Source organism: Ranitomeya variabilis, chromosome 1, assembly GCF_051348905.1.
Source record: "Ranitomeya variabilis isolate aRanVar5 chromosome 1, aRanVar5.hap1, whole genome shotgun sequence".
In the NCBI taxonomy this organism is placed as follows: domain Eukaryota; kingdom Metazoa; phylum Chordata; class Amphibia; order Anura; family Dendrobatidae; genus Ranitomeya; species Ranitomeya variabilis.
The window spans coordinates 232368293-232388006 of record NC_135232.1 but is presented as its reverse complement, the minus strand read 5'-3'; the positions used below and the strand labels follow the sequence as shown (position 1 = coordinate 232388006).

The 19714-nt window shown below is 41.8% G+C and overlaps 2 protein-coding genes across 2 annotated transcripts in view; one reads left to right on the top strand and one right to left on the bottom strand.

Annotated features, from left to right (window-relative positions):
• Positions 1 to 19714, top strand: part of LOC143811948 (uncharacterized) — a 230289-nt gene that overhangs the window by 122139 nt on the left and 88436 nt on the right. The gene's annotated exons all lie outside the window — the stretch shown is intronic.
• The window catches only part of AACS (acetoacetyl-CoA synthetase), a 157586-nt gene continuing 148864 nt past the window's right edge, over positions 10993 to 19714 (bottom strand). The window contains exon 18 of the mRNA XM_077293263.1: positions 10993 to 14139. Within this exon, the coding sequence (XP_077149378.1) occupies positions 14002 to 14139 (138 nt within the window). The 3' untranslated portion in view covers positions 10993 to 14001. The remainder of the gene's footprint in view (positions 14140 to 19714) is intronic.

Genomic DNA, 19714 nt, shown 5'->3' with positions numbered 1-19714 from the left:
TGAGTGGGTACATGGCCCATAAAGTCGACTACATTGCTTCCAGTCGCACATTCTATTTCCTTCTATCAAAAGAGTGCAGCATGTTCTCATTACACAGTGGTGTGGCTAGCTATCTTATGCCCGTTCCTGTGTGAAATTAAAGCAGCCCCCGTCATACTAGCTATCGAGAGATACACATGTTGCTATCAAACTCTATTTTATTCTGCCTCACCAACACTTGTAATCCAATTCACACCAGCACAGTTGAATTATGCCCTCAACTAACACATTTGCTGAAGATTGAGGATAGCAATCTGACACATTGATCTCTCCCACTGCTATCTGCCAACAATTTTCTGCTTTGTAATAGCCTGCTCAACCCCAAAGTGAGTAGAAAGTTCAGCAATGAATTTCTGTTCTGCTTCTATAGTTTAATTTTAAGAATATTTATTTTACATCTACTGATGAGCAACTAGTTATATGAGCCGTGTTCAGGCTCGTAGGATATTCAACAACTGTAATATTTTCATGTAATAATAATGCTTAACCCTTTGTAAGAGGTGCACAAATGAAAAGCGCTGCAATATACCATTGCAGATGACAGGTGCACAATGCTGATGCTTCAGGTTCAACCAGCAGATCACATTCAAACTTTATCTGATTCTTACCCTTCAAGTTCAATTCAAAAACCACTCATGTCTAAACGCTGCACGAGCAATGGGGTCCAAGATCCACTCAAAATACATAATAGCCTTACCGCTCTGTTAAGGTGACAGATAAGTGTATAACTCCAAGGAGGAAGCGTTCCACCAACAGACTCACCTGACACATTTACAGCAGTTGTCTGTCTTGTTTTCATGTAGACAAGTTATCTTCCAAAAGGAAGTGCTTCTCACTAATTTAGGAGGAGTTTGTATACTCTCTCCATTTTTGCCTGGGATTTCCTTCCACACTCCAAAGACAAAAGTGCTTCTCGCTAAATTAGGATATCATCAAAAAGTTAACTTATTTCAGTTCTTCAATACAAAAAGTGAAACTCATATATTAGATAGTCATTACAAACAGAGTGATCTATTTCAAGTGTTTATTTCTGTTAATGTTGATGATTATGGCTTACAGCAAATAAAAATCCAAAAATCATTATTTCAGTAAATTAGAATCATGGTCGGACATACCTCCGAGTCAACCGATGCGGCTGCATCAGGGCCCGGATGCACCTGAGGGTCCCCTGCAGGGCTGCTATTAATGAGGCAAATCTGGCCAGTTTATCCGGCCCAAGGCTCCGGGGGGCCCCTGGCCAGATGCCCTCATGTGCGGCGGGCAGGGAGCAATCCCTGCAGCTCCCCTGCCTGCAAGAGAAAATGGCAGCGGAGTGGAGCTGCAGGGAAAGGATCCGTCCTGTTTCCTGCCCACGCTTCCTGTCTCACACAGCAGCGGCTGAATGACATCATCATTTAGCGCCGCGGCTGTGCGAGACAGGAAACTGCTGGCGATGGTGCGGCTTCAGGATACCATGCGCAGAGGTGAGGTGTGTGTATGTTTGCAGAGAGGTGAATGGTGCTATGTGTGTGTGTATGCAGAGAGGTGAATGGTACTGTGTGTGTCTGTGTGTATGCAGAGAGGTGAATGGTGCTGTGTATGTGTATGCAGAGAGGTGAATGGTGCTGTGTGTGTGCGTATGTAGAGGTGAATGGTGCTGTGTGTATGTGTGTGTGTGTATATGCAGAGAGGTGAATGGTGCTGTATGTGTGTGTAGGTGGAGGAAAGGGCAATGATGGGGTGATGGGGCAGAAGGCAATGATTGGGTTGACAGAGAGGGCAATGATGGTAATGGGGAGAAAGTAATGATGGGGGTGTTGGAAAGGGCAATAATGGGGGTGGTGGGGGAGGAGGAAATGATGGAGGTGGTGAATGGGCAATAATGGGGATGGTGGGGGAGGAAATCATGGAGGCGGTGTAATGGGCAGTGATGGGGTGGGGGGAAGGCTGATGGTGGTGGTGGAAAGGGCGATGGGGATGGTGGGGGAGGAGGAAATGATGGAGGTGGTGGAATGGGTAATGATGGGGTGGTGGGGGAGGAGGCAATGATAGTGGCAGTGGAAAGGACAATGATGGGGGTGCTGGGGAGGCGGCAATGATGGAGGTGGGGAAGAGGGCAATCATGAGGGTGGGGGAGAGGGCAATAATGGGATGCAGGGAAAGGAAGACAATGAGGGGTGTGGGGGATTGGGATGGGAGGAAGGGGGATTTATAATGGCTATAGGAACAGGGGGAGGTGGAGGAAGTCGTCATTATTGATTAATATGTCTAACACTGTTCCTTAGTATAAAGCGTACTCACTTATTATGCATAGCACAGTCCCTTAGTATATAGTGTACTCACTTATTATGTATAACACTATCCTTAGTTACATAGTTTCCTCTTTTGTTATGAATAACAACGTCCCTTATTACATACCATCCTCTCTAGTTATATATGGTGCCATCCCTTATTATATATCTTACTCTGCTTCTATGTACAGTGCTGTCTCTTACATAGTGTATTCTTGTTATTTTTGTTAATCACAGTGCCCTCTTTTATTACATAGTCCCCTCTCTTGTTAGATGTAAAATGACTACTGATGGAGGAGCCGGTGACCAGACGACCAGTCCATCAGCTCCTCCTTTAGAAAAGAAGCTTTTCCATGCTCCATCAGCCATCATTGCATGATACAGCTAACAAGACAGGACGGTTTGTAATAAAAAACAGGGCTCTATAAAACCCAATCTGTAAGGGACAGCAAAATTCATAATAAAGGAGACTAAGTAATACAAACATGTATGTGTAATAATATAAAAAAGACAAAAACCATAATGAGCCTGACCCGGGAAACAAAACAACACAAGTGTGATAATGAATAATAACCCGGGCGCTTAATTCATTGCTCCAGCAACATTATATGAAAAGGAGAAACAAGGAGCCGAAAGTACAAATGTACAAAGATAGTTTATTAATTAAAAATAGGACAAAAAGCAAAGTAATGGGGAATACCACAACAATACATAAGGGGGACAAGAAAGGGAACACCTCAGTCGGTCAACCCCCCCACACACAATGTAATGACCGTACATAAGTACAGATAAAAGATGGAAAGATAATACATGCCAATATAATACGCAGTGCTGGAGAAGTAGGAAGCACAAAGCACCTAATATAATATAAGCACAGTGCTGTGCGGTCATAGAAAAGAGATAGTAGTAAAGTAAGGGCCAGTGCCCTATTTATTTATACAAAATCTCGCCACACAGCAATAAAAATGGAAAGGTGCCATGCTTACCACAATGAGGGGAGGTAGACAAAAGAGGGTCCCACCGGTGAGAGTGCCCCAACGCACGTTTCGCAGCGCTCCAACGCTGCTTTCTTGAGAAATTTTAATTAATAAACTATCTTTGTACATTTGTACTTTCGGCTCCTTGTTTCTCCTTTTCATATAAACATGTATGTGTGTGTGGCTATATATATATATATATATATATATATATATATATATATATATATATATATACATATATATATATATATATATATATATATATATATTTGTCACCTTAAAGGGAGGGGGGCCCAGACACATTTCCTGCACAGGGGCCCCAAGCTGTCTGTGTCCGCCCCTGATCAGAATAATTAACAAAAAACACCTGCAAAGGTTTCCTAAGCGTTTAAAAGGGTCCCTTAGTCTGTTTAAGTAGGCTCCACAATCATGGGGAAGACTGCTGACTTGACAGATGTCCAGAAGTCCAGAAGGCAGTCACTGACACACTCCACAAGGAGGGTAAGGCACAAAAGTTAATTGCTAAAGAAGCTGGCTTTTGACAGAGTGCTGTATCCAAGCATATTAATGGAAAGTTGAGTTGAAGAAAAAAGTGTAGTAGAAAAAGGTGCACAAGCAACCGGAATAACCGCAGCCTTGAAAGAATTGTTAAGAAAAAAACATTCAAAAATTTGGGTGAGATTCACAATGAGTGGACTGTTTCTGGAGTCATTGCTTCAAAAGCCACCACACACAGACGTATCCAGGACATGGGCTACAAGTGTCACATTCCTTGTATCAAGCCAGTCATGACCAATAGACAACACCAGAAGTGTCTTACCTGGGCCAAGGAGAAAAAGAACTGGACTGTTGCTCAGTGGTCCAAGGTGTTGTTTTCAGATGAAAGTACATTTTGCATTTCATTTGGAAATCAAGGTACCAGAGTCTGGGGATAGGCTGGTTTACAACTTGCCGTGTTTTTTCGGCCTGTTTTTGGGGCCCCAATGAATTTCTATAGGGGCGCAAAAATTCGTAGGAGCGCCATACGCCATAAGGCCGTATTTACGGCCGTGAAAAAATATCGAGGTTGCTCGATATATTTCAGGGCTTATGGACATGGGCCCCATTGAAAATCAATGGCCGCCATTTTCCCGGTCTGCCGCAAAAATCTTGCGGATCGCCGTTTTTCTGTATTAGAATAGTAGGGAAAAAGTAGGGACCAAAAAAAAATGGCAATCCGCAAAAAGGGAATTCATGGTGCACCGCAAAAACAAGCTTCCATTGTTTTTGCGGCCCCATTGATTTTCAATGTAAGTTTGCATGATTTACGGCTGCTGGTCAGCCTGAATACATGTGGGAATTCTTTAACAAACAGACATTCCTCACATGTATTCAGCCTGTCTAACAGCCGTAAATCATTCAGCCGAGGCGACGAAAACTAAACCTCCGAGCACTAATACTCGGATATCACCCGAGCATGTTCTGGGAGACCCGAGCAACAATGCTATTTGCTCATCACTAGTGGAGAGGCATATAATCCAAGTTGCTTGAGGTCTAGTGTGAAGTTTCCACAATCAGTGATGGTTTGGGGAGCCATGTCATCTGCTGGTGTAGGTCCACTGTGTTTTATCAAGACCAAGGTCAGCGCAGCCATCTACCAGGAAATTTTAGAGCACTTCATGCTTGATTTCATTCTCCAGCAGAACTTGGCACCTGTCCACACTGCCAAAAGTACCAATACCTGGTTTAAAAACAACAGTATCAGTGTGCTTGATTGACCAGCAAACTTACCTGACCTTAACCCCGTAGAGAATCTATGGGATATTGTCACGAGGTGAAGGCTGCTATCAAAGCAATCTGGGCTTCCATAACACCTCAGCGGTGCCACAGGCTGATCACCTCCATGCCATACTGCATTGATGCAGTAATTGATGCAAAAGGAGCCAGACCAAGTACTCAGTGCATTTACTGAACATACATTTCAGTAGGCCAACATTTCGGATTTGAAAATCATTTTTCAAGCTGGTGTTAAAAAGAATTCAAATTTACTGAGATAATGACTTTTGGGTTTTAATTGGCTGTAAGCCATAATCATCAACATTAACAGAAATAAACATTGTTCGTAATGATTCTATATGAGTTTAACTTTTTGTATTGAAGAACTGAAATAAATGAACTTTTTGATGATATTCGATTTTGTGAGAAGCACCTGTACTTTTTCACACTACTAGAGGCACTGCAACAGTGTCATGGGGTTACCGCAACGGAGCAGAGCCATAGGACCGCAGTGTCTGGTTGCTCCTACTCTGGCGCTGTGAAGAAGCACTTCTCCGGCTTATTAAAAGTGTTTATTTCTTCTAGCAGAACAAGGGTGAATTGGCCATGTTGGAAATCCATGTGCTCAGCTGTGCTCGGTTAGCCACTCTTTTTCCTTATATCATCTCGGTTCTAGTACTAATCCTCGTCAGATTTCGCTTTTTTCTGCATGGTTAAAGGAGGGAGAGAAGTTGGCATGAGAAGGATTGCTGAAGGAGTTATAAACGACTCGTTTGGTTTGTAAGCTTGATAATTACTTATACTTTCCTATTTTGGTTTCTTCCTGCACACCCCAGTGGATTCCTCTGTTATATGTGAGTATTTGGTGTGTGTGAAGTTTTCAGTTACCCCTTGTCTTTGTCGCCCTGTTTGTCGGGTTAGTGTACTGCGGTGCATAGTAGCGGCCCCTTCTCCCTGGGTGAGGGACGAGACCAGATGGAGGGTTAATTCAGGAGATAGGGTGTAACAAGGGGCCCGGGGCGGTAGTCCTGACCGAGCTCACCCACTAAACACAGTCTGAAGACACCCAGGCCCCTTGTACATGCAATATAGGACTGACACTGCCTTTTCCCCAAGAGCTCCCTTCTCTTCTCTGGTCACTGTAGTCTAGGCAATGATAATCCAAAAATGCAACTGTTTTCCAACAGGGAAATAACTTTTAATGAACGATGAGGAGATGTAGACAAAAGAGACAATTCCAACACTGGATTCCTGTTCTCTCCCTGACACTTGCTATGGTTGTACCCACAATGGCCGCAGTAGCCGAAGTTCACAGAAGTCCACTTGCTGGGATCCGGGTGCTTAAAACCCCTTCAGCGGGGAGGGCCCTTCCAAACACCTGGAGACCCGTGTTGCAGTCCTTAAATCCTTGAGTCCTTAAGTCCTTTTCAGCCCTCTTGAGCCCTGGGCAACAGATCTCTCCCATCCGGGAGTCTGGCTGTGCCCTGTCTCTTCAGCATGTCTGCTCTGGGTGAACGTACCTGAGCTTCCGACTAGGGAGCAGCAGTTTCCTTCCCCCTCTCTGCTGCTGACCCAGCCCACATCTTTAACTTATTACTATCCCTGTCTCTTACATAAGTACAGGCTTAGCAGGTACAAAGCAAATCACATACATTACATACCACAACATAGGGGTAACACATGAATACATTACGATGTATAACTTTCGGGTGCAGCACATGGCGGTACACACTTTGCAATCACAACATTCCATTACAGATTTTCACAACCATATACAAGTTTTATCCAAAAAGGAGGTCGCATAGGTTCCATGTGAAGGAGGGGCAGATGAGGGGTCCTGCCACCTCCTTGCAAGGGCAAGGGCTTTGACATTTGATGTATCCCGGGGAACAGGGCAAACTAGGGTGCCCCTTAGGCCTCTTTCACACTTCAGTTGTTTGGCGTCAGTCTAATACCGCCATTTTCCTCAAATAACGGATCCGTCATTTTTTTTTTGGCGGATCTGCTATTTTCCCATAGACTTGCATTAGCGACGGATTCCATCCGCCATGCAACGGATCCTTTGAAATTTGGCGGACGTTGTCTAGACATAGACGGACATTGAAACGTTTTTAGTCAACGCCGAAATGGAGGTTCGCGGCGGATCCGTCGCGTCCGCCATTCCATAGAAAGGCCGCCTATGGGCGACGGATCCATGGCGACCGTCATTTCGGTGGATCCGTCGCCCCAATCCACTTTTTCAATTGCGCATGCTCCAAAAAGTAGATATTTTTCCTAGACAACCCCCAAGTAACCGATCCGTTAAAAAAACGGATCCGTTAGAACCGTTTTCTCAACAATTGTGACGGATCCGTCACTATGTCGGAAGTGACTGACGCCAAACAACTGAAGTGTGAAAGAAGCCTTAGTGTTAAGGCCAGAAAAGGAGTCATCCAACAGCTGTGTCATGACAAATAGCTATTGCTACAGGAAGATGTTGTGCACGTGAGTGAGGCATGAGTGATGTGATAGCTTAGGTTAAAACCTGGAACATATAGGCTAAACAAAGACACAATCTATCCATCTCCACTATTAAGTGATGCATTAAACATTTTCTTGCTCCAGTAACCCTTTCTTCAGCTATTATACAGTGGGAGATCTCAGTGTTGTATTCCGTGTATACTACGTACACAGCAGCGACACTTACAGTCACCACTGCATTTAAGTATTACTTTTCCCAATTAATTGAGATCTCTTTATTGTTTTGTTCACTGTTCCTGGGGGAACATGGATTCATTTTCCTATGCAAAGTTGTATCAATTTAGTTATTTATTCCTGAAGAATACAATAGAGGATGGAGACTTAACCACAACGAGGCCATTGAGGACATCACATAGAACTTCTCGCTTCACAGATCTCATTTAATAAGCAGCTCAAAGCAAATCAGTAACAGACCCAGGAGATGTCTACAAGTCACATACTATACAATAATGAGCCGCTGTGCAAACCATTTCATTTTCACTTGTCACTTGTCCCTTCGTTTCTCCGTCACTCCTGGTTTACCTGAGAAAGTGACACTTGGGAGAATATGGTCTCCGCGTTTCTCAAACCAAAGATCACACAGATCTTCCACATTGTCTCAGAAGGTTTCACCTGATGTAGAGCAGATACATCTTAATCATTTCACCTTGGCTTCATTGAAAGCACTGCTACATAACGAATTCTAGACAATGAAGAAAACTCTTATTTCTAAATCTGTATCCGAGAATTGAAAATAGTATTTTACAGATAATGTACCTGTCTGCCAGAAACTAACAATTCCACATTTTAATAAGCACTTTTTGTCAGGGGCTAGCGATAAGATCAGATATTACCAAATATGAGGTGCTGCTATATACTTTGTGTATCAGTCAGTAATGAATTTCAAGCCATTGAAAAGAAATCTTCAGTATTGACGTCCAGAGAAAGTGATTTTTATTGTCATCAATGTTTTTCGATGAGATTTTCAGCAGTGTGTCGGTTTTTACCATCAGTAATTTTCTAATATGCTAAAAAAAAAAAAAATTGCTCCTGTGTGCTCATCAGAAAGCAGCTGCCAGCTATATCTGGTGGCTTTACCTCTTTACCTGTAGGGAGAATAAAAGGCTCAGCAACAATCACCTATCTGGACCCCACACACATTAGACTGTTGGCTCAATCCGGTAACATTAGTGTAATGTATTTAGGGGTCTTAAATCACTAACAGGTTTGAGATTAGAGTAGACTTGCTGCGATTTTGGGCAAACTCCATGACGAATTAAACAAAAAAATTACACTGCACGTCAATTTATATGGAGAAAATATCCATAATGTGTAGATGAGATTTGTTTAACCCTATCTTCCTAGCTGTTATGGCATTAGGGCTCGTGCACATGACCGTAGAAATCAGACGAGTGCTATACTTGGTTTTGACAGAAGCATTCGTACCCAATGTTATTCTATGGGGCTGTGCACACGTCTGATTTTCCCTACAACAGAGTGGACTGAGGAAGAAAAATGAAAAAAAAATAAAATAAATAAAAAATTGCAGCATGCACAATTTGCCTCCAGGAATCAGATGACACGTGCCCATTCATGTCTATGGGTCTGTGAAAAAACAGACTGCACTCAGATGACATCCGAGTACAGTTCGATTTTCACGGACTGACATAACGTAGAAGGAGGAAAACCTTTTTTTTCCTCCACCTCCGAGAAAATAAGATCCCACTCTGATCCAACGCTGATCTGGGTGTGATTCACATAATCGGACCGATTTTCTCGGATGGAGAGAAAATGGTCATGTACACCTACCCTTTCGCTGTGAAATTGTTGCTGGTAAATCTGCGCTGTAAATCTGTAGCACATAAGTGACTTTGAAGTGAATTTACCCTAAGGGTCTGTGCATACTTCACCTTTATATGCTGCAAGCAGTTTGTACATTTCCACAGGAAATGCCATGTTGCTTCACCTGGAGAAGTCTCCATTACCAACGATTGACATGCAAAAAAGGCTGCGTTACCAGTACTCCTGATTACACCGAACTCCGTTATGTGGACGGCGTATTATTTCAATAGCCCTAGTAGCCAAATGGAACACAACATAGCGTCATTTTAGCTACTAGGATTACAGACTTTGTCTATAGGGCGGATTCTATGACTCTTCTATTAATGTATAGACCAGAAAATAAGGAATCAGGTATTCTTTAAACAATAAACTGAAATCAGCCATGTAAGTGACAGATACTTTCCTGTAGTTCTATATGGACTCTGGCACCATCGCTATCTAGTCTATTACTGATGTACTGCTCATATGTGCACAGCTACTGTTCTGGTATTACTGGATAAAGTAATTGGGGCATGACATGGGTAAATGAGGTAAACGATGCAAAAAATGTAACATTTGGCTTCTTAAAAGGTCTACCATAATGGCAAAATAACGGTTTCACTAACGAAAAAAGCCATTAGAGAAACAACAGAGAATAATGTTCTAGTTGTCTTTATATTCCAATTTGCAATATTGCATGCTAATTTTTAGTTCTTTTTAGAACTTCCTTTTTGGAAGAGAAATTATTGATCCATTACTGATTGAATTTCATTCGGTATCTATGAATCACTCCCAATTGTCAGCCCGGGGGCCACATTCAGCCTACAGTGTGCTTCCGTAAAACTGATTAATACCAAGATTGAGCAAAGCCATTATCTGGCAACATAAAAAAATGTAACACTCACCCTATTTTTCCCAGTCCAGGAAAAATGTATTTAGTAGCTTAAAGTAGTTTAGGAACATGAAGCCTATTTCTTCACTGCCATTCCCCATGTTGCAGCACACAATGCATGCTACTTTAGGTTTTTACTATGTTACCAAATATGGCTGTCATTTTTCTCAACATTAATGCATTAAGTCTTTAATAACATGCTACCAGATTATTCTTGCCACAATTCCCTGCCAACCCAAGCTATTTGACCAATAAATCCAGCAAAGAATTAAAGTTAGAAGTAGCAGCGAAGTAGGATTTAGGCAATTATCCCACTGTGGTGCTTCTTACTCCTTAGCAGACTTGCATTGCTATACTTAGGTTATGACAGGAGATGAAAAAAACCCAACTGTAAAGTTTGAGGTTCATACTGCTGAACTCAAACATGGATTTCTCCTGGAAGTCTGTTTTACCGTTTGAGAGGTCAGGGAGGAAAGAAAGAGAGAGGGATTTTCCATCTACAAAAGTCTGGGTCTTCATTGATTTCTATGAGGTTCAGGTCCAAGAACCCGAGCTTCCACGGGCCCGCTCATCCTTAGTTATGATAGTATCTAATGCCCCTTGCATCTTGGGAGCCACATTCAACGGTGGGGGTAGACTGCTTCAAAATATTGCTTGTGAGGCATTATAGGATTATATTGGAGTTATTGTCTGAAAATCCAAATAGTTTTAAAAAAAAAGAAAGCAGATTGCCATATACTGAAAAGGTTGTGACTTTAATGCATAACAATAAACCGTTTAATACACATACAATGCATTCTCATACTGCAATCAAACATGTAACAAGGTGTCGCTATCCACACAGAAGGTAAAATAGTGGCCCACATTCACTGTTATTGTGTCAGATATTTGGTGTAAGTTGTACTTTCTTATCCAAATCATTTTAGACAACCAATGTGTGCACCTCATTTTTCAAGTATCTAAAAAGAGGGGGGAGGAGCTGATCAGGCAGATCTAAAGAGACACCAGCTTATTGGTGTGCACCTATATTTAGGCACAAAATAATGATCTAAAGTAAGGCAACTGAGGGTTGGTGTTAAGAATAGTATCACATTTGGTGTATTAGGTATGAAATTAATCATGCAATATTTCTCACCGAGATAAATTTTGGTGCCTGTTCAGACTGCATTGACTAAGTTTAAAGGGAATCTGTAACCAAGGTTATAATTCTCGGAGACCAACATAATATAAGGACAGAGACCCTGACACCAGCACAGTGCCATTTACTGGACTCCTAGCTGTGGTTTGAACAATACCAGTTTTATCTGCAGCAGCTCTGCTAGTCTTCTCAATCATAAACGCTGTATTAATCCCATCACACCACTGATTGTCAGCTTTCTGTTTACACTGTACATAGACCCAAAGTCGACAATCAGTTGCAGGAGGGGGGGATAGACGTAGCTCCTGAATATTGGGAGGTACATGACAGAAACCAATCATTGAGAGGACTAGCAGGTCTGCAGCAGATAACAATGGTTCATCAAAAAGCCAATAAGTTGCCCAGCACTGGAATGAGGGTGTCTACTCCTACGTTATGCTACTCTCAGATGGAGCAGCATAAATCTTTTGAACGATTCCCTCAATGATGAATAATAGAAAGCATTAGTAAATGTGGGCCACTGTGTTGTAACATATAAAAGCAATTGTATCTTGTTGTATAGAGCAAATATGCAACATAACTTTAAAAGCAACAAATATCATTGGTATGACCTTATCTTTCACTTGCCAAGATCATGACACTGCATTGTTTTGTTTCCTGTTATGGTTTTTGGAATATTGTAGAAGGAATACATAAAAGATTGTGAACAGCTCCTAATGCAACTGGAAAACCAAGCGTGCCCAAATTACATGGGCAGTAAAGGGTGCAGCCACAACCGCACACAGTAACAAATAACGGGAGGAAGCAGCTAGCCAATTGGCTAACGGAAAGTTCCACATAAATCCCACCCGGACTGACCAATAAGCAGCAGGATGCAGGGGTAGTGCACTTGGGTTTGGCATAAGTCATTCTGTATTACCCACATCTGCCTACATTATAGAGGTACAATTATGGAAACCCTGTAAACAAATCTCACAGTAAAGCAAACACATCAGTAACCAGAGGACAGAAATGGTCTTTGGAAAAAAATAATAATAATAAAACGTAAAACCATTGCATTGCACTTCTTCAGGTTGTTGCTAGAGCTATAAACATTGCAGAATGTAACAATATAGTGCTGCACGTCTAAGGTGTGCAGTCCCTCCATCATTGCCCATCGTCTTCTGGCCGCTCACATATTATACAAAAGGGAATGCAGAGAGGTTCCAGCAATACCGCAATAGATTGCAGAACTTTGCATTTGTTTTTAGGGACGATCCGGGAATAAAAAGGTGTCATATAAAAATGTCTTAATGACGTTAATTATCGGAAAATGGATTCTGCCGCCAGAACGCCATTTGCAGTGTTGTAACTGCCGAAAAGCACCATGGTAAGAGGAGATCTGCACTGTCCTGTATAGTCGTACCTGCTGTTTTAAGGCTGTAGAAAGGGAATGCACATAGGCTCTCACATACCAAAAGGTCTAAAAGGTTTAAGTGCAGGAGAAAAATGAGGATCTGCCTTAATGATCTACATAAAAAAAAACCTCCACCACTGACAAGCAGCGTTCTGCGGGAAGCCCCATAGGGTGCGTTCACATTGCGTTTTGTTACACGCTCGGTGGCCCCGGTGGGGCCTCACGTCCGAATATGGTTTTGCAGGGAAGTTCAGACATCAACCCCGATGTGCCACCGAGCGTGTAACAAGATGCAATGTGAAAGCACCCTTAGACACAAAGGAGAAATTTATCAAGCGTCTAAAAGAAAAGCCTGTCTCTGCTGCCATAGAAACCAATCAGCGCTCAGCCTTCTTTTTTCAAACAGCTTTAGTAAATTGAAAACTGCAATATGATTGGTTGCTATGGGCAACAAAGACAACTTTGTCTTTTAGACAGTTTTGATAAGTTTGCCCCATTAATGAATCATAGGAGGTGTTTTCAGTAGTTTTAAGCTGACCATATACCTGAGATAACTATCAGCTAAAGGATCGTTCAGCTGACAGCTATCTCTCCTGACTCCCTCATACACCGGTATGATCGGCTTGGACAAGTGTTCCTTGGTTGTCTATGAAAGTGGCTTTGCCGAGCAGCAACTTATCTTCCCGCCGATCAAAAGGATCAGACTGAATTCCAACAACAAGGGAATCTCCATATACCGTAAATGGTGGGCTGATCCTGCAGAAATCCTGGGGTTCGGCCAACTTCTACTTGATGATTATGGGGCCCTGAGGTGTACTGGCTCATTTACATTCCAAGAGCCAATTCCTTTATTATCACCACGGCCATAGAAAGCTAGGTGTAAATGCAGCAAAACCATTGCTCTTCAGGTGGTCTTCAACCACATCCAAGTTGCATACCATAAAGGCTGAACCCTATAAATGTAGTAGTTTACCAATCAGATATTTAAGGATTCCTATCAGACTAAAAAAAGAAGAAAACTGGATTTCTTTTTAAAAGAACAACAAAGTATGAGAAAAATTAGGTGGGCGATCGATGGATAGATAGAATATTTTGCCCATTTTACTACATTTCCATGTTAAAGACCAAGACATATCCACCTACATACAGTATATGTACACGATTGGCATGAACAGGTACATGCCACATAGACAGTCTCTTGTGCCCAGTGTTCAGTAATTCTGTAGCTCAGGAATATTGCGATACAAATCCAGGGATTGTGGGTTGGAGAAAGCCCCGCGGTGAGCTACTTCCTTGCCTGCGATGGTTTGTTTCACAGCAACTTCTACCTTCTTCCCACTAATAGTATACTAGAAAGCAAAGAAAGATACCACAGGTTACTTCATATTGTACAACACGAGTATAAGGCTATATATATATATATATATATATATATATATATATATATATATATATATATATACATACACACACACACACACTGTATTTCCTGTGTATATATATATATATATATATATATATATATATATATATATATATATATATATATATGCACAATTTACAAGGTGGTTTAAAGTTTGTATTTCCTTTATTTTAGCTCTCTTACTGCAACAACTAGATCTAAAAGGTCCATGTACTCATTAGTTTGTAGATGGCTGAATGTGCCAACTATCTAAATCGATCCTCTTACTCTCCAAGTAGAGGTGTTTGGCAGTGGCTAACTCCGCTCACCCCACAAAGATCCTATTAGTGCTCTGCCAAGTTGAGCAGCATTCATGTGTATGGGGAAGTGGAGAAAGATAGCTGTAGTGATGTGTCAACCATACTGTCAACATTACAATGTGCTAGGATTGTCCAGCTCATTCACACACCATCTATTTGGATAACATCTCATCAAGCAAACAGATGAACAGAAGTGGGGTAGGAGACCTGAACAGCTACAGTGCTAGAGCTATAAACATACCTATCCAGGGACGGCCGCTGGTAAGTATTTTACAAAACACAAGGAACATACATTACTGATACCTATCCAGGGATTCACAGTGCGTTCTTCACCACATTCAGTGGTCCCGTTGGAGCTTACGTCTGAACCCCCTGCAAAACAGGTTTTGGACATATATGTCGATGGGACCATTGACAATAATGGTGGAGACAGAGTCACCATGTGCTCTGGAGATGGACACCCAAATGCAGTCTAATACGTAGGAGTGTTCGCCTCCAGTAGGCCTATACGCCTGAAAATGATGCACGACAGAGCTCATGGTGACTCAATCTGCATCATTATAATCAATGGCCCAGTCGGTGCCTACGTCCAAAACCTGTTTTGCAGGAGGTTTGGACCTAAGCCCCAACGGGACCACTGAATGTGATGAACGCATTCTGGAAGAACCCAAAGCTAACAAACAGTAAGTAGACCTAGGAATTTATTGGTTAACGAACCACTTCAGGTTTTTTTTTGTTTTATTTCACCACTGATCTGTTATTGGTAATGTAGGTAGTATGTATGCGTGATACAAAATACAGTCGTCTTCCGCTGTTCTCGACACCGCACCGAGTCATCTTCTGCACCACGTGACCAGAGTTGTGACTGGCCAGATCACTCCAGTTTTTGCTGGAGGAGGGGGGGGAATTCTCAATGCAAATCTATGAGACTCAGAGCAAGGCTGTCAAACACTTATATTAACAGAGATAGTAACCAATACCAGTGACTTCTGGCAACAAGATGACGGAGAGGGACCGGAGCTGCACTGGAAACCGTAACAGACGGCCGCTGGTAAGTATTTTACAAGACACAAGGAACATACATTACTGATACCTATCCAGGGATGGTGAAGTTAAACAAAAAAAAAAAAACAGAATGGTACTTTATGCAATTTGGGTTAAAAGGTTATGTTATCCAAATAAATTTATTTTAGTAGGGTCATGTACTTACATGCAACTCTAGTCAATAAATTTAGGATTTGGGGTACTCTCCATAATTTTATATTGTGCAAAATAAGGAAACAGCACATGTTAATGACCAATTTAAGGTTGTTCATTTTTAGAATGGGCTATATTTTCATTTTTTTAAATGTTGACAATAGAATTAACTGACATCAGTACTCAGAAAAGTAGTATCTTTCAATCACTAGTTACCAAGAACATGAAGTGAACAATGAGATCATTCCAAAATGTCAAAAGCACTACTGGGATTCCTTCTAGTTTTTACTTAAGAACGGTGGCCCAAAGAACAGATTTTGCTAACACCAGTGTTACTGAAGATATATGTCACCGCAAAATAAGACAAAGAGGTGGATTCAGATAAGATAAATTAACATTAACAAAACTTCAACAATGAAGTCCCTATGCTCATTACCAGTCCCTATACTCTAACGGGACACTTTCATACAACATTAAACGAGATTTTCCTGGCACAAAAAATATGATCTGAATGTCCCTGCAACTAGTCCCTGAATCTCCCTATTACCCTTATGATGCTTTTTTTTAACTCCCACACAGCCCCAGGAGCCACCTTTGTAGTTGGCAATTGTTTACATCCTGAATTTTCTGCCAACCCTCCATCTTTTCCTCTAGAGTAGACTACAATTCCCATGTGCAAAGTAGTATTTGACCCACAGTTTCACTTCCACTCTCAGTATCCACCCTCTCCACCTACAAAGCACCATCCTGAGGCTTCTATACAGTCTCAAGATGGCTAAATTGCTGCCCACACTGTTTCTCCCTCCTAACACTTATCACTTCACTTAGTATGTGCTATCCTGAGACTTTCCTGTAGTTAATGTTACACAAAATAGTGCCACAAAGTGATAGCTGTTGACACTGGCACCACACTCTCCATGAACTGTAGGGGTTACTATAATGTTATCTAGCATTCTGAAATGCCCCACAAATTCTCTGGCCACCAGTTGATAAGATTCTTCTTCTCTGTAGAGCCTGTATTTCTCCCACCATGTATACTTCTCCCACCATTCCCAGTAACTCACAAGTTGCTGAGGATCAATGGCTATGCCCCAAATGACATAACCGTTTGATCTAACCACACTGCTTTCAGAGCGGCTGGCTGAGCCCAGTCTCCTGCATGAAGGACTGTGCTTGACTGAGAGGCTACATCCCATTTAGTATAGACACAAAAGCTCCAATTCCTCAAGACCGGCGATTTTCCCACCGGTCTTGAAGACAGGGCGTGTAGGAGTCAGACCCCCGATTCATTAAGAGGCATCTGACGAGTGGCCTTTGTGTGTCTCGCCACAAATCTTAGTCTGGTCCCTGACTAGAGTGAGATTTATGGAAAAGAACATGCCACATCTCATCTAATTCATGTCACGCCCCGCAGCACCCTGGTCCGCCACAGCTTCCCCTGAGAAACTGGTGTGAAAACATTAAAAGTTGGGAAAATTGCTTTGACTTATCGGACCCCAAATCTCTGTGCTCTGTGCTTTGAATGGACAGAAGTGGGAAGTAAAGAGCTGGAGGCCCAATGACCAAGTGACAGCTCAGGAGCAAAGCAGAATTTTAACAGCAACTATATATTATTAGTTTTCTTCATTTCCCATAAGTTTTACAATGCTTTAATCATCCGTGCGCTTGGAAAACACCTTTTAGCATCATTTTCTACCAATTATTCTTTTCAACAGACACATGAAGACTGATGCTTTCTTCGCTGTTTAAAGCAATTTTTATAATGACATTGAAAAAAATCTTAAAATACCATCCAGAAGTAAAGTAACAAATATAAAACACACGCATAATTAGTTTTCAAGAGCAAAAAAAATGGAAAACAGCTGAAAAGAAATCAACAAAAAAAATAGGGAATTCACCTGGGACTCCCAAAGTGAATAAAGTAAAATAGAAAGTTATTAAACAGCCAGAAATGAAGACATTCTGCATCCCACAGATACATTAGAGAAAGCTTAAGAATGCGGTCTCCACTGTTCCCTGCCAAACTCATAGCTCCTTACATTAAATCTAGTGAGGCAGCATTATGTTAAATCCTGTTTTTCAGATGCTTATGACTTATGGGAAAAAAAAAGACTCAGATCATGATGAAATTTGGCAGTTCTATAATCATTCAAGGTCGCAATTCTTTTCCAAACTTTCAGAACATTTTGGAAAGGTTTTGATTTTGTTTTCCCCTTAGACATATTAACACTATCAGAGCTGGTAGACTGCAATAAAAAGAGGCCATTTATAGCAAGATATAATAAAACAACAACAAAAAATTAAAACTAGGTTTTATTATTATGTATTCGGATTAATTTATAGGTCAGACATGATGAACCCCTTAATAAACTATGGAGGACACTGCAACAAAAAAAAACCAAAAAGAAGCCAGAATCATAAAAATGCGACCTTGAGGTGGTTAATCCTAATAGGAACAGCAGTGTTGTTCATACCCCTTGCAAACGTATTACCCAGCAATTTGATTTGTTACATAAATCTTTTTGATTAAAACAGGGAACAAGCGGTGCATTGTAGACATGATGGTGCAAGTCCATGACAGTGCACCACATAAACAGGTTAAACACAATGCAATTTTGACACTCAAGTGTTCAAATGTAAGCGAGTGCCAAACAGCGTCCAAATGTATGCGAGTGCTAAACAATGTCCAAATGTATGCGAGTGCCAAACAGCGTCCAAATGTATGCGAGTGCCAAACAGCGTCCAAATGTATGCGAGTGCCAACAGCGTCCAAATGTATGAGAGTACCAAACAGCTTCCAAATGTATGCGAGTGCCAAACAGCCTCCAAATGTATGCGAGTGCCAAACAGCCTCCAAATGTATGCCAGTGCCAAACAGTGTCCAAATGTATGCGAGTGCCAAACAGCCTCCAAATGTATGCGAGTGCCAAACAGTGTCCAAATGTATGCGAGTGCCAAACAGCATCCAAATGTACGCGAGTGCCAAACAGCGTCCAAATGTATGGTGCCAAACAGTGTCCAAATGTATGCGAGTGCAAAACAGTGTCCAAATGTATGCAAGTGCCAAACAGTGTCCAAATGTATGCAAGTGCCAAACAGTGTCCAAATGTATGCAAGTGCCAGTGTCCAAATAGCGTCCAAATGTATGCGAGTGTCAAACAGTGTCCAAATATATGCGAGTGCTAAACCGTGTTCAAATGTATGCGAATGCCATACAGTGTCCAAATGTATGCGAGTGCCAAACAGCATCCAAATGTATGAGTGCCATACAGTGTCCAAATGTATGCGAGTGCCGTGTTCAAATTTATGCGAGTACCACAGTGTCCAAATGTATGCGAGTGCCAAACAGCGTCCAAATGTATGCGAGTGCCAAACAGTGTTCAAATGTATGCGAGTGCCAAACAGCGTCCAAATGTATGCGAGTGCCAAACAGCGTCCAAATGTATGCGAGTGCCAAACAGCGTCCAAATGTATGCGAGTGCCAAACAGCGTCCAAATGTATGCGAGTGCCAAACAGCGTCCAAATGTATGGTGCCAAACAGTGTCCAAATGTATGCGAGTGCAAAACTGTCCAAATGTATGCGAGTGCCAAACAGTGTCCAAATGTATGCGAGTATCAAACAGTGTCCAAATGTATGCGAGTGCCAAACAGCGTCCAAATGTATGCGAGTGCCAAACAGTGTCCAAATGTATGCAAGTGCCAAACAGCGTCCAAATGTATGCGAGTGTCAGTGTCCAAATGTATGCGAGTGCTAAACCGTGTTCAAATGTATGCGAATGCCATACAGTGTCCAAATGTATGCGAGTGCCAAACAGCGTCCAAATGTATGAGTGCCATACAGTGTCCAAATGTATGCGAGTGCCGTGTTCAAATTTATGCGAGTACCACACAGTGTCCAAATGTATGCGAGTGCTAAACAGTGTCCAAATGTATGCGAGTGCTAAACAGTGTCCAAATGTATGCGAGTGCAAAACAGTGTCCAAATGTATGCGAGTGCCAAACAG